The sequence below is a fragment of the Salmo salar genome, chromosome 10 (assembly GCF_965601325.2).
Source record: "Salmo salar chromosome 10, fSalSal1, whole genome shotgun sequence".
NCBI classification, from domain to species: Eukaryota; Metazoa; Chordata; class Actinopteri; order Salmoniformes; family Salmonidae; genus Salmo; species Salmo salar.
This window is the reverse complement of record NC_138300.1, coordinates 118,922,677-118,936,869: the sequence shown is the minus strand read 5'-3', so window position 1 is coordinate 118,936,869 and position 14,193 is coordinate 118,922,677. Positions and strand designations below refer to the sequence as shown.

At 38.4% G+C, this 14,193-nt stretch overlaps 1 protein-coding gene across 1 annotated transcript in view; it reads right to left on the bottom strand.

Annotated features, from left to right (window-relative positions):
- Positions 1-8,642: 8,642 nt before the first annotated feature.
- The window catches only part of LOC106561712 (A-type voltage-gated potassium channel KCND2), a 136,914-nt gene continuing 131,363 nt past the window's right edge, over positions 8,643-14,193 (bottom strand). The window contains exon 5 of the mRNA XM_045688496.2: positions 8,643-14,010. Coding sequence (XP_045544452.1) covers positions 13,821-14,010 — 190 coding nt within the window. The 3' untranslated portion in view covers positions 8,643-13,820. The remainder of the gene's footprint in view (positions 14,011-14,193) is intronic.

Here is a 14,193-nt window from a genome sequence, read left to right as displayed (position 1 = left end):
TGTGGTCCCTCTACATTGCAACCAATGGAACCAGCACCATCAGGACCATCATAATATCAGCACCATAATAACATCAGCACCATCAGCACCATAATAACATCAGTACCATCAGCAACATCAGCACCATCAGGACCATCATAATATCAGCACCATAATAACATCAGCACCATAATAACATCAGCACCATCAGCACCATAATAACATCAGCACCATAATAACATCAGCACCATAATAACATCAGCACCATCAGCACCATAATAACATCAGCACCATAATAACATCAGCACCATAATAACATCAGCACCATAATAACATCAGCACCATAATAACATCAGCACCATAATAACATCAGCACCATAATAACATCAGCACCATAATAACATCAGCACCATCAGCAACATCAGCACCATAATAACATCAGTACCATCAGCAACATCAGCACCATAATAACATCAGGACCATCATAATATCAGCACCATAATAACATCAGCACCATAATAATATCAGCACCATAATAACATCAGCACCATAATAACATCAGTACCATCAGCAACATCAGCACCATCAGCACCATAATAACATCAGGACCATCAGCACCATCAGCACCATAATAACATCAGGACCATCAGCAACATCAGCACCATCAGCACCATAATAACATCAGTACCATCAGCAACATCAGCACCATAATAACATCAGCACCATCAGGACCATCATAATATCAGCACCATAATAACATCAGGACCATCAGCAACATCAGCACCATAATAACATCAGCACCATCAGGACCATCAGCACCATAATAACATCAGCACCATCAGCACCATAATACCATCAGCACCATAATAACATCAGCACCATCAGCACCATAATACCATCAGCACCATAATAACATCAGCACCATCAGCACCATAATACCATCAGCACCATAATAACATCAGCACCATCAGCAACATCGGCACCATAATAACATCAGCACCATCAGGACCATCAGCACCATCAGCACCATAATAACATCAGCACCATCAGGACCATCAGCACCATCAGCACCATAATACCATCAGCACCATAATAACATCAGCACCACCAGCAACATCAGCACCATAATAACATCAGCACCATCAGGACCATCAGCACCATCAGCACCATAATAACATCAGCACCACCAGCAACATCAGCACCATAATAACATCAGCACCATCAGGACCATCAGCACCATCAGCACCATAATAACATCAGCACCACCAGCAACATCAGCACCATAATAACATCAGCACCATCAGCACCATCAGCAACATCAGCACCATAATAACATCAGCACCATCAGCACCATAATACCATCAGCACCATAATAGCATCAGCACCATCAGGACCATCAGCACCATCAGCACCATAATAACATCAGCGCCATCAGCACCATAATACCATCAGCACCATCAGCACCATAATAACACCAGCACCATCAGGACCATCAGCACCATCAGCAACATAATAACATCAGCGCCATCAGCACCATAATAACATCAGCACCATCAGTAACATCAGCACCATCAGCACCATCAGAACCATAATACCATCAGCACCATAATAAAATCAGCACCATCAGCACCATAATAACCTCTGCACCATAAATCCATCAGCACCATAATAACAATAGCACCATCAGCACCATAAGCCCAGCACCATAATACCATCAGCACCATCAGCACCATAAAAACATCAGCAACATCAGCACCATCAGCACCATCAGCACCATAATAACATCAGCACCATAACACCATCAGCACTATAATACCATTAGCACCATAATACCATCAGCACCATCAGTAACATCAGCACCATAATACCATTAGCACCATAATACCATCAGCACCATAATAACATCAGCACCATAATAACATCAACACCATAATAACATCAGCACCATAATAACATCAGCACCATAATAACATCAGCATCATCAGTAACATCAGCACCATAATAACATCAGCACCATCAGCACCATAATAACATCAGCACCATAATACATCAGCACCATCAGCACCATAATACCATCAGCACCATCAGCAACATCAGCACCATCAGTAACATCAGTACCATAATAACATCAGCACCATCAGTAACATCAGCACCATAATAACATCAGCACCATCAGCACCATAATAACATCAGCACCATCAGCAACATCAGCACCATAATAACATCAGCACCATCAGTAACATCAGCACCATCAGTAACATCAGCACCATCAGCACCATCAGTACCATAATAACATCAGCACCATAATAACATCAGCACCATCAGTAACATCAGCACCATCAGTAACATCAGTACCATAATAACATCAGCACCATAATAACATCAGCACCATCAGCACCATAATAACATAATACATCAGCACCATCAGTAACATCAGTACCATAATAACATCAGCACCATAATACATCAGCACCATCAGCACCATCAGCACCATAATAACATAATAACATCAGCACCATAATACATCAGCACCATCAGTAACATCAGCACCATCAGTAACATCAGCACCATAATAACATAATAACATCAGCACCATAATAACATAATAACATCAGCACCATCAGTAACATCAGCACCATCAGTAACATCAGCACCATAATAACATCAGCACCATAATAACATAATAACATAATAACATAATAACATCAGCACCATAATAACATCAGCACCATAATAACATAATAACATCAGCACCATCAGTAACATAATAACATAATAACATAATAACATCAGCACCATAATAACATCAGCACCATAATAACATAATAACATCAGCACCATAATACATCAGCACCATCAGTAACATCAGCACCATCAGTAACATCAGCACCATAATAACATAATAACATCAGCACCATAATAACATAATAACATCAGCACCATCAGTAACATCAGCACCATCAGTAACATCAGCACCATAATAACATCAGCACCATAATAACATCAGCACCATAATAACATAATAACATCAGCACCATCAGTAACATAATAACATAATAACATAATAACATCAGCACCATAATAACATCAGCACCATAATAACATAATAACATCAGCACCATCAGTAACATAATAACATAATAACATCAGCACCATCAGTAACATAATAACATAATAACATAATAACATCAGCACCATAATAACATCAGCACCATAATAACATCAGCACCATAATAACATAATAACATCAGCACCATCAGTAACATCAGCACCATAATAACATCAGCACCATCAGCACCATCAGTACCATAATAACATCAGCACCATAATAACATAATAACATCAGCACCATCAGTAACATCAGTACCATAATAACATCAGCACCATAATAACATAATAACATAATAACATCAGTAACATAATAACATAATAACATCAGCACCATAATAACATAATAACATAATAACATCAGTAACATAATAACATAATAACATCAGCACCATCAGTAACATCAGCACCATCAGTAACATCAGTACCATAATAACATCAGCACCATAATAACATAATAACATCAGCACCATCAGTAACATCAGTACCATAATAACATCAGCACCATAATAACATCAGCACCATCAGTACCATAATAACATCAGCACCATAATAACATAATAACATCAGCACCATCAGTAACATCAGTACCATAATAACATCAGCACCATAATAACATAATAACATCAGTAACATAATAACATAATAACATCAGCACCATAATAACATAATAACATAATAACATCAGCACCATCAGTAACATCAGCACCATCAGTAACATCAGCACCATAATAACATCAGCACCATAATAACATCAGCACCATAATAACATCAGCACCATAATAACATCAGCACCATCAGCAACATCAGCACCATAATAACATCAGTACCATCAGCAACATCAGCACCATAATAACATCAGGACCATCATAATATCAGCACCATAATAACATCAGCACCATAATAATATCAGCACCATAATAACATCAGCACCATAATAACATCAGTACCATCAGCAACATCAGCACCATCAGCACCATAATAACATCAGGACCATCAGCACCATCAGCACCATAATAACATCAGGACCATCAGCAACATCAGCACCATCAGCACCATAATAACATCAGTACCATCAGCAACATCAGCACCATAATAACATCAGCACCATCAGGACCATCATAATATCAGCACCATAATAACATCAGGACCATCAGCAACATCAGCACCATAATAACATCAGCACCATCAGGACCATCAGCACCATAATAACATCAGCACCATCAGCACCATAATACCATCAGCACCATAATAACATCAGCACCATCAGCACCATAATACCATCAGCACCATAATAACATCAGCACCATCAGCACCATAATACCATCAGCACCATAATAACATCAGCACCATCAGCAACATCGGCACCATAATAACATCAGCACCATCAGGACCATCAGCACCATCAGCACCATAATAACATCAGCACCATCAGGACCATCAGCACCATCAGCACCATAATACCATCAGCACCATAATAACATCAGCACCACCAGCAACATCAGCACCATAATAACATCAGCACCATCAGGACCATCAGCACCATCAGCACCATAATAACATCAGCACCACCAGCAACATCAGCACCATAATAACATCAGCACCATCAGGACCATCAGCACCATCAGCACCATAATAACATCAGCACCACCAGCAACATCAGCACCATAATAACATCAGCACCATCAGCACCATCAGCAACATCAGCACCATAATAACATCAGCACCATCAGCACCATAATACCATCAGCACCATAATAGCATCAGCACCATCAGGACCATCAGCACCATCAGCACCATAATAACATCAGCGCCATCAGCACCATAATACCATCAGCACCATCAGCACCATAATAACACCAGCACCATCAGGACCATCAGCACCATCAGCAACATAATAACATCAGCGCCATCAGCACCATAATAACATCAGCACCATCAGTAACATCAGCACCATCAGCACCATCAGAACCATAATACCATCAGCACCATAATAAAATCAGCACCATCAGCACCATAATAACCTCTGCACCATAAATCCATCAGCACCATAATAACAATAGCACCATCAGCACCATAAGCCCAGCACCATAATACCATCAGCACCATCAGCACCATAAAAACATCAGCAACATCAGCACCATCAGCACCATCAGCACCATAATAACATCAGCACCATAACACCATCAGCACTATAATACCATTAGCACCATAATACCATCAGCACCATCAGTAACATCAGCACCATAATACCATTAGCACCATAATACCATCAGCACCATAATAACATCAGCACCATAATAACATCAACACCATAATAACATCAGCACCATAATAACATCAGCACCATAATAACATCAGCATCATCAGTAACATCAGCACCATAATAACATCAGCACCATCAGCACCATAATAACATCAGCACCATAATACATCAGCACCATCAGCACCATAATACCATCAGCACCATCAGCAACATCAGCACCATCAGTAACATCAGTACCATAATAACATCAGCACCATCAGTAACATCAGCACCATAATAACATCAGCACCATCAGCACCATAATAACATCAGCACCATCAGCAACATCAGCACCATAATAACATCAGCACCATCAGTAACATCAGCACCATCAGTAACATCAGCACCATCAGCACCATCAGTACCATAATAACATCAGCACCATAATAACATCAGCACCATCAGTAACATCAGCACCATCAGTAACATCAGTACCATAATAACATCAGCACCATAATAACATCAGCACCATCAGCACCATAATAACATAATACATCAGCACCATCAGTAACATCAGTACCATAATAACATCAGCACCATAATACATCAGCACCATCAGCACCATCAGCACCATAATAACATAATAACATCAGCACCATAATACATCAGCACCATCAGTAACATCAGCACCATCAGTAACATCAGCACCATAATAACATAATAACATCAGCACCATAATAACATAATAACATCAGCACCATCAGTAACATCAGCACCATCAGTAACATCAGCACCATAATAACATCAGCACCATAATAACATAATAACATAATAACATAATAACATCAGCACCATAATAACATCAGCACCATAATAACATAATAACATCAGCACCATCAGTAACATAATAACATAATAACATAATAACATCAGCACCATAATAACATCAGCACCATAATAACATAATAACATCAGCACCATAATACATCAGCACCATCAGTAACATCAGCACCATCAGTAACATCAGCACCATAATAACATAATAACATCAGCACCATAATAACATAATAACATCAGCACCATCAGTAACATCAGCACCATCAGTAACATCAGCACCATAATAACATCAGCACCATAATAACATCAGCACCATAATAACATAATAACATCAGCACCATCAGTAACATAATAACATAATAACATAATAACATCAGCACCATAATAACATCAGCACCATAATAACATAATAACATCAGCACCATCAGTAACATAATAACATAATAACATCAGCACCATCAGTAACATAATAACATAATAACATAATAACATCAGCACCATAATAACATCAGCACCATAATAACATCAGCACCATAATAACATAATAACATCAGCACCATCAGTAACATCAGCACCATAATAACATCAGCACCATCAGCACCATCAGTACCATAATAACATCAGCACCATAATAACATAATAACATCAGCACCATCAGTAACATCAGTACCATAATAACATCAGCACCATAATAACATAATAACATAATAACATCAGTAACATAATAACATAATAACATCAGCACCATAATAACATAATAACATAATAACATCAGTAACATAATAACATAATAACATCAGCACCATCAGTAACATCAGCACCATCAGTAACATCAGTACCATAATAACATCAGCACCATAATAACATAATAACATCAGCACCATAATAACATAATAACATCAGCACCATAATAACATCAGCACCATAATAACATAATAACATCAGCACCATCAGTAACATCAGCACCATAATAACATAATAACATCAGCACCATCAGTAACATCAGTACCATAATAACATCAGCACCATAATAACATAATAACATCAGCACCATCAGTAACATCAGTACCATAATAACATCAGCACCATAATAACATCAGCACCATCAGTACCATAATAACATCAGCACCATAATAACATAATAACATCAGCACCATCAGTAACATCAGTACCATAATAACATCAGCACCATAATAACATAATAACATCAGCACCATCAGTAACATCAGTACCATAATAACATCAGCACCATAATAACATAATAACATCAGTAACATAATAACATAATAACATCAGCACCATAATAACATAATAACATAATAACATCAGCACCATCAGTAACATCAGCACCATCAGTAACATCAGCACCATAATAACATCAGCACCATAATAACATCAGCACCATAATAACATAATAACATCAGCACCATCAGTAACATAATAACATAATAACATAATAACATCAGCACCATAATAACATCAGCACCATAATAACATAATAACATCAGCACCATCAGTAACATAATAACATAATAACATCAGCACCATCAGTAACATAATAACATAATAACATAATAACATCAGCACCATAATAACATCAGCACCATAATAACATCAGCACCATAATAACATAATAACATCAGCACCATCAGTAACATCAGCACCATAATAACATCAGCACCATCAGCACCATCAGTACCATAATAACATCAGCACCATAATAACATAATAACATCAGCACCATCAGTAACATCAGTACCATAATAACATCAGCACCATAATAACATAATAACATAATAACATCAGTAACATAATAACATAATAACATCAGCACCATAATAACATAATAACATAATAACATCAGTAACATAATAACATAATAACATCAGCACCATCAGTAACATCAGCACCATCAGTAACATCAGTACCATAATAACATCAGCACCATAATAACATAATAACATCAGCACCATAATAACATAATAACATCAGCACCATAATAACATCAGCACCATAATAACATAATAACATCAGCACCATCAGTAACATCAGCACCATAATAACATAATAACATCAGCACCATCAGTAACATCAGTACCATAATAACATCAGCACCATAATAACATAATAACATCAGCACCATCAGTAACATCAGTACCATAATAACATCAGCACCATAATAACATCAGCACCATCAGTACCATAATAACATCAGCACCATAATAACATAATAACATCAGCACCATCAGTAACATCAGTACCATAATAACATCAGCACCATAATAACATAATAACATCAGTAACATAATAACATAATAACATCAGCACCATAATAACATAATAACATAATAACATCAGCACCATCAGTAACATCAGCACCATCAGTAACATCAGTACCATAATAACATCAGTTGTAAGAAAGAAAGAAAGGTTAAAATACTCGGTTTGACCTTATCAAGTGTTTTATTAATAGAACAGTTATGTATTTACAGTATTGATGTATTCTATCCACTGCACCAAAATGCACGATTTTGGATTTTTTCTTTTGTAGTTTCTTCTCCTTCTAATCTGTATATTTTGTCCATAACCAGATCTATCTATAATTCATTTAAATCATCATTCTTATCGTGTACCATTTATTCTATATTTTCCCCGGGACACTCACTCATGTTGTCATTCACAAACCTTGGATACATCCTAATTGAATACAACTGAATTATGCAATGACCGCATGCAAAGTCCATTTATCAACAGATAGAAATATTATGAGTTGTTAACGCTTCACTTTAAATTGGCCTTAATACACGGAACGGAAAAAACATTAGGAACACCTGCTCTTTCCATGACATAGATTGACCAGGTGAATCCAGGTGAAAGCTACGATCCATCTCTGATGTCACCTTTTAAATCCACTTCAATCCGTGTAAATGAAGGGGAGGAGACAGGTTACAGAACGATCCACCACCCAAAGGACATCCAGCCAACTTGACACACCCGTGGGAAGCATTAGAGTCAACATGAGCCAGCATCCTTATGGAACGCTTCGACAGCTTGTAGACTCCATGCCCCGATGAATTGCCAAAAGGAGGAGCAACTCAATTAGGAAGGTGTTCCTAATGTTTTGTACACTCAGTGGACATATGTAACTGCAGTAAACAGCATTGTAGTTACATAAATGAAGTTCACTTAAGGTGAAGTGTTACCTATGTGTCACAACTGCTATCTAAACCTAGAAATCAGAGGAATTATGGTATAACGGTGTTTTGTGAAGACAAAACAGAGAAATATTTACAACATTTACTAACAATGTACAGCATGATTTATTCTTTTAACACAGTGACTTTAGTACCAAGGTCTTGCTTGTTTTTGATAAATGGAACAAAAGAGGGATATGGCTTTTTGTTTACCCATATACCTCATTTCAAAGGTATTGATACAAGCAACTTTAATACGGATGTCTGGAGCTTCAGACAAAGGCTTAGGTTAAGATAACAGTAGTGTCTCTCCAGGTTTAGATTGACAGATCTACATGGCTTCTAGAGGTGGCAGTGCTTTTTGATAACTTCCTTATATTATACAACTTTATTTCTACCTGGTAATAGCTAACATCTATTTTTCTAATTTCAATTAAACTTCAATTTCAGTTGAGGTCAATGTAATTCGGAGAAATGTATGTTACGTCATGTTCCTATCAGTAAATCAGGCATATAGCCTAAGATAAAAACAGATTGCGAACGTCAGGGTGCCTGTATTCATATAACACATCTCAGAGTTGATCTAAGATCAGGTCCTAGCTAGCTCGGGCCCTGAATTAGGACTCTTACTTTCAACATTTGAACCGTTTCAGGACAGGGAAAGGTCTATACTCATAGAGTAAAGACAATAATCCAATAGGAAATGAATATTCACAGTGACGAAGTGGCACTTCATTCCAAATAACACGTGTAAGTTACATATCGGCTGAATTAATTTACAGGAGTAAAGGGGAAGATCAGTTCAATCAAGGAGGAAAATCTCCCTTGGTATAATAAAGGGCTTCCAGGTCCGGCTGTTTGATATGAGCGGAGAGAAAAAGGTGGACGTCCCATACATAATAATAATAGACAGATCTGAGGATTGACCTTCACATGAGTACTTGAATACATGTGTGCTTTGTCTTGAGTCTCTCCACCTCATCAAGAAACAGGAATTTGACTTTCAACTGCAAACAACACAGTTCTCCCCTCTTGTTCCACCTTGAGTCACAAGAGACGACATTTTGACCGTTGCTGCAGTCAACTGACCATATCGCCCTCTAATGGCCTCATGGGTGGAATTTCATTAACATTTTTCATAATTTCATAATTAAATCAAAAACATTCTTAAAAAAAAAAAAATGCAGTAAATCCGGTGTTTCTGTGTCAAACATTTTTTTTGTTATATTTCAGTCTTCTGTGACGTATATAAAGTGTAATATTGTGATGCAAACTCAAAATGTAATACATTTGAAATCTATACCTGACATGGTACAGGGGTCTTCTTTCTTTAAGACCCATAACCATGTGTGTGAGGTGTTCACTTTTCTTTCAAAGTAGATTTGTTTAAGACTACCACGAAACAATCTGTGACCCTGATTTAGTCCACTTCTTTAAAATGATTTATTAATAGTCCTCCAAAAATGTATCTCAGTGTTTTTTTTCAGGCATCAACGATCCAGCGATTCAATAGTTCATTGCTTGAGCCTCCTGTGCTTAAAGGAAGAAGATGTACTTCAGGGCACCCTCTTTGCTCCATAGATGGATGATCTTTCATTGGTCCCAAAAGAGCAAAAGGGTTTTAGCTAGATCAAGTCCCTTTGCTCCAAGGCAGCCAGCCAATCCAGTGGTAATCCAGAGTCCAGCGGTAGTCCATCCCAGGACAGAGAGCTATTCAAACCATGACCTCTAACCAAGGCTGGCTCCAGGCATAAGAGACATACAGTTGAAGTCAGAAGTTTACATACACCTTCGCCAAATACATTTAAACACAGTTTTTCACAATTCCTGACATTTAATCCTAGTAAATATTTCCTGTCTTAGGTCAGTTAGGATCACCACTTTATTTTAAGAATGTGAAATGTCAGAATAATAGCAGAGAGAATGATTTATTTCAGCTTTTATTTCTTTCATCACATTCCCAGTTGGTCAGAAGTTTACATACACTCAATTAGTATTTGATAGCATTGTCTTTAAATTGTTTACCTTGGGTCAAACGTTTCGGGCAGCCTTCCACAAGCTTCCCGCAATAAGTTGGGTGAATTTTGGCCCATTCCTCCTGACAGAGCTGGAGTAAATGAGTCAGGTTTGTAGGCCTTCTTGCTCGCACATGCTTTTTCACTTCTGCCCACAAATTTTCTAGAGGATAGAGGTCAGGGCTTTGTGATGGCCACTCCAATACCTTGACTTTGTTGTCCTTAAGCCATTTTGCCACAACTTTGGAAGTATGCTTGTGGTCATTGTCCATTTGGAAGACCCATTTGCGACCAAGCTTTAACTTCCTGACTGATGTCTTGAGATGTTGCTTCAATATATCCACATAATTTTCCTACCTCATGATGCCATCTATTTTGTAAAGTGCACCAGTCCCTCCTGCAGCAAAGCACCCCCACAACATGATGCTGCCACCACGGTGCTTCACGGTTGGGATGGTGTTCTTCGGGCTTGCAAGCCTCCCCCTTTTTCCTCCCAACATAACAATGGTCATTATGGCCAAATAGTTCTATTTTTGTTTCATCAGACCAGAGGACTTTTCTCTATGGTGGTTTTGGAGCAGTGGCTTCTTCTTTGCTGAGCGGTCTTTCAGGTTATGTCAATATAGGACTAGTTTTACTGTGGATATAGATCATTTTCTACCTGTTTCCTCCAGCATCTTCACAAGGTTCTTTGCCGTTGTTCTTTGATTGATTTGCACTTTTCGCACCAAATTACATTAATCTCTAGGAGACAGAACGCATCTCCTTCCTGAGCGGTATGACGGCTGCGTGGTCCCATGGTGTTTATACTTGCACACTATTGTTTGTACAGATGAATGTGGTACCTTCAGGCGTTTGGAAATTGCTCCCAAGGATGAACCAGACTTGTGGAGGTCTACAATTTCTTTTCTGAGGTCTTGGCTGATTTCTTTTGATTTTGCCATGATGTCAAGCAGAGGCACTGAGTTTGAAGGTAGGCCTTGAAATACATCCACAGGTACACCTCCAATTGACTCAAATGATGTCAATTAGCCTATCAGAAGCTTATAAAGCCATGACATAATTTTCTGGAATTTTCCAAGCTGTGTAAAGGCACAGTCAACTTAGTGTATAACTTCTGACCCACTGGATTTGTGATACAGTGAATTATAAGTGAAATAATCTGTCTGTAAACAATTGTTGGAAAAATGACTTGTGTCATGCACAAAGTAGATATCCTATCTGACTTGCCAAAACTATAGTTTGTTAAGAAGAAATTTGTGGAGTGGTTGAAAAATGAGTTTTAATGACTCCAACCTAAGTGTATGTAAACTTCAGACTTCAACTGTATGTGGCCAGGCTGCTAGGAACTCAGTCAGGGTCTCAACTTACTGTTGAGTTAGAATAACAGAATACACAAGGTGCAAGTTTGAAATTTGGTTGTGCATCTGCAATTTTTCTCTTGTTATGTCAGTCAACTAACAATGTTTAGATTAGTAAGTTAGTTTAGCCAGCTACTGTAAACCTTCAATAAACGCAGAGTTTCAAATAACCACCTGACCCTTTTTAATAGCTGGGCAACTGCACACCTTGCAGAAAATAAACACTTGTTTAAAATAAATGCTGGTTCTAAATTAATTGTTTAATGTTTGATTTGTTAAATTATATAACTCAGTAATGACTCAAAAAAATTATGTCAATCATCCGTTTTTATCACCAGTAAGGAACTGCTAGCCATTGGCTGATAACAGCTGAGGACCGCTACCTTACTGGCAAGCATAAAAACAGTCAACAACTTCAGGAGTACAGACCCCTAGAAATCGGCTGATCTAGTGGCGAAAGTAAGAACTGATGAAAATGCACAGTCAAAAGAGGAGAATCATTATCCTGTCAAGGAAAAGTAAAAAAATATATATATATTGCAATACAAAAGTATGTAAATGATAACACAGTAGAGCAGGAAATAAAGAAGTTGATTAAAACGCTGGAATTCAACAATTAACTATGCAAATGAGCAAAAAGCTGTGCGCATTAAGGAAATAGACTAATAGAAGCCTGTCTCTAATAAGCGCCTGTTGAGTGATTTAAGAAAATAAACGGCCAGGCTATTCATTTAAGTTTTACGGTATCTAAACTTGTAGTAATCGTGGCCGAATACCGACCAGGAACGCAGGGCACGTGTCCAGGGGCCCTGACCTCCAGGGGGGCCCCCAATCTATTTTGTTAGTTACTCACTCAGATATTATTGACATTGCAAAGTGTGTTGAATTGCAGGAAATTAGCGGGATTCTGTCAGGATGACCGTCCACCAAATAGTCCAATCAATTAGTGGTCTCTCTCTCTCTCTCTCTCTCTCCTGCTGCTGTTTCTCCTTGAGACCAGTTAGCCAAACAGTTTGCCATGAAGTCAGCCAAAAAGTCAGCCAAACAGTCAGCCAAACAGACCTTGACTGACAGTTGACATCTACAAGGCCGACACTCTGACAATGTTGCTCTGAGAATAATTGACGGTGGAGCTGGTGGATCCGTCACCGTCTGATGATGTCACCAATGGGAGAGGGGCGGGACGCAGGTTGACCACGGAGGTGGTGATGTAGGGCTCGCTCTTCAACGGCACCGTCTCAGAGTCTAGTTTGGCGTTCAGGCTGGAGCGACTGTAGGGGAGAGGACAGAGAGAGACAGAGGGGTGAGGTGTGTGTGTGTGTGTGTGCTTGTGTTCATGCATTTGACTGTTTATGCTTGTGTGTTTGTGTGTCCATTTGCTGTGTGAGCTTGTGTGTATGTGTGTGTGTGAGGGGTTGATGTGTGTGTGTGTGTGTGGGTGTGTGAGAGGGGTT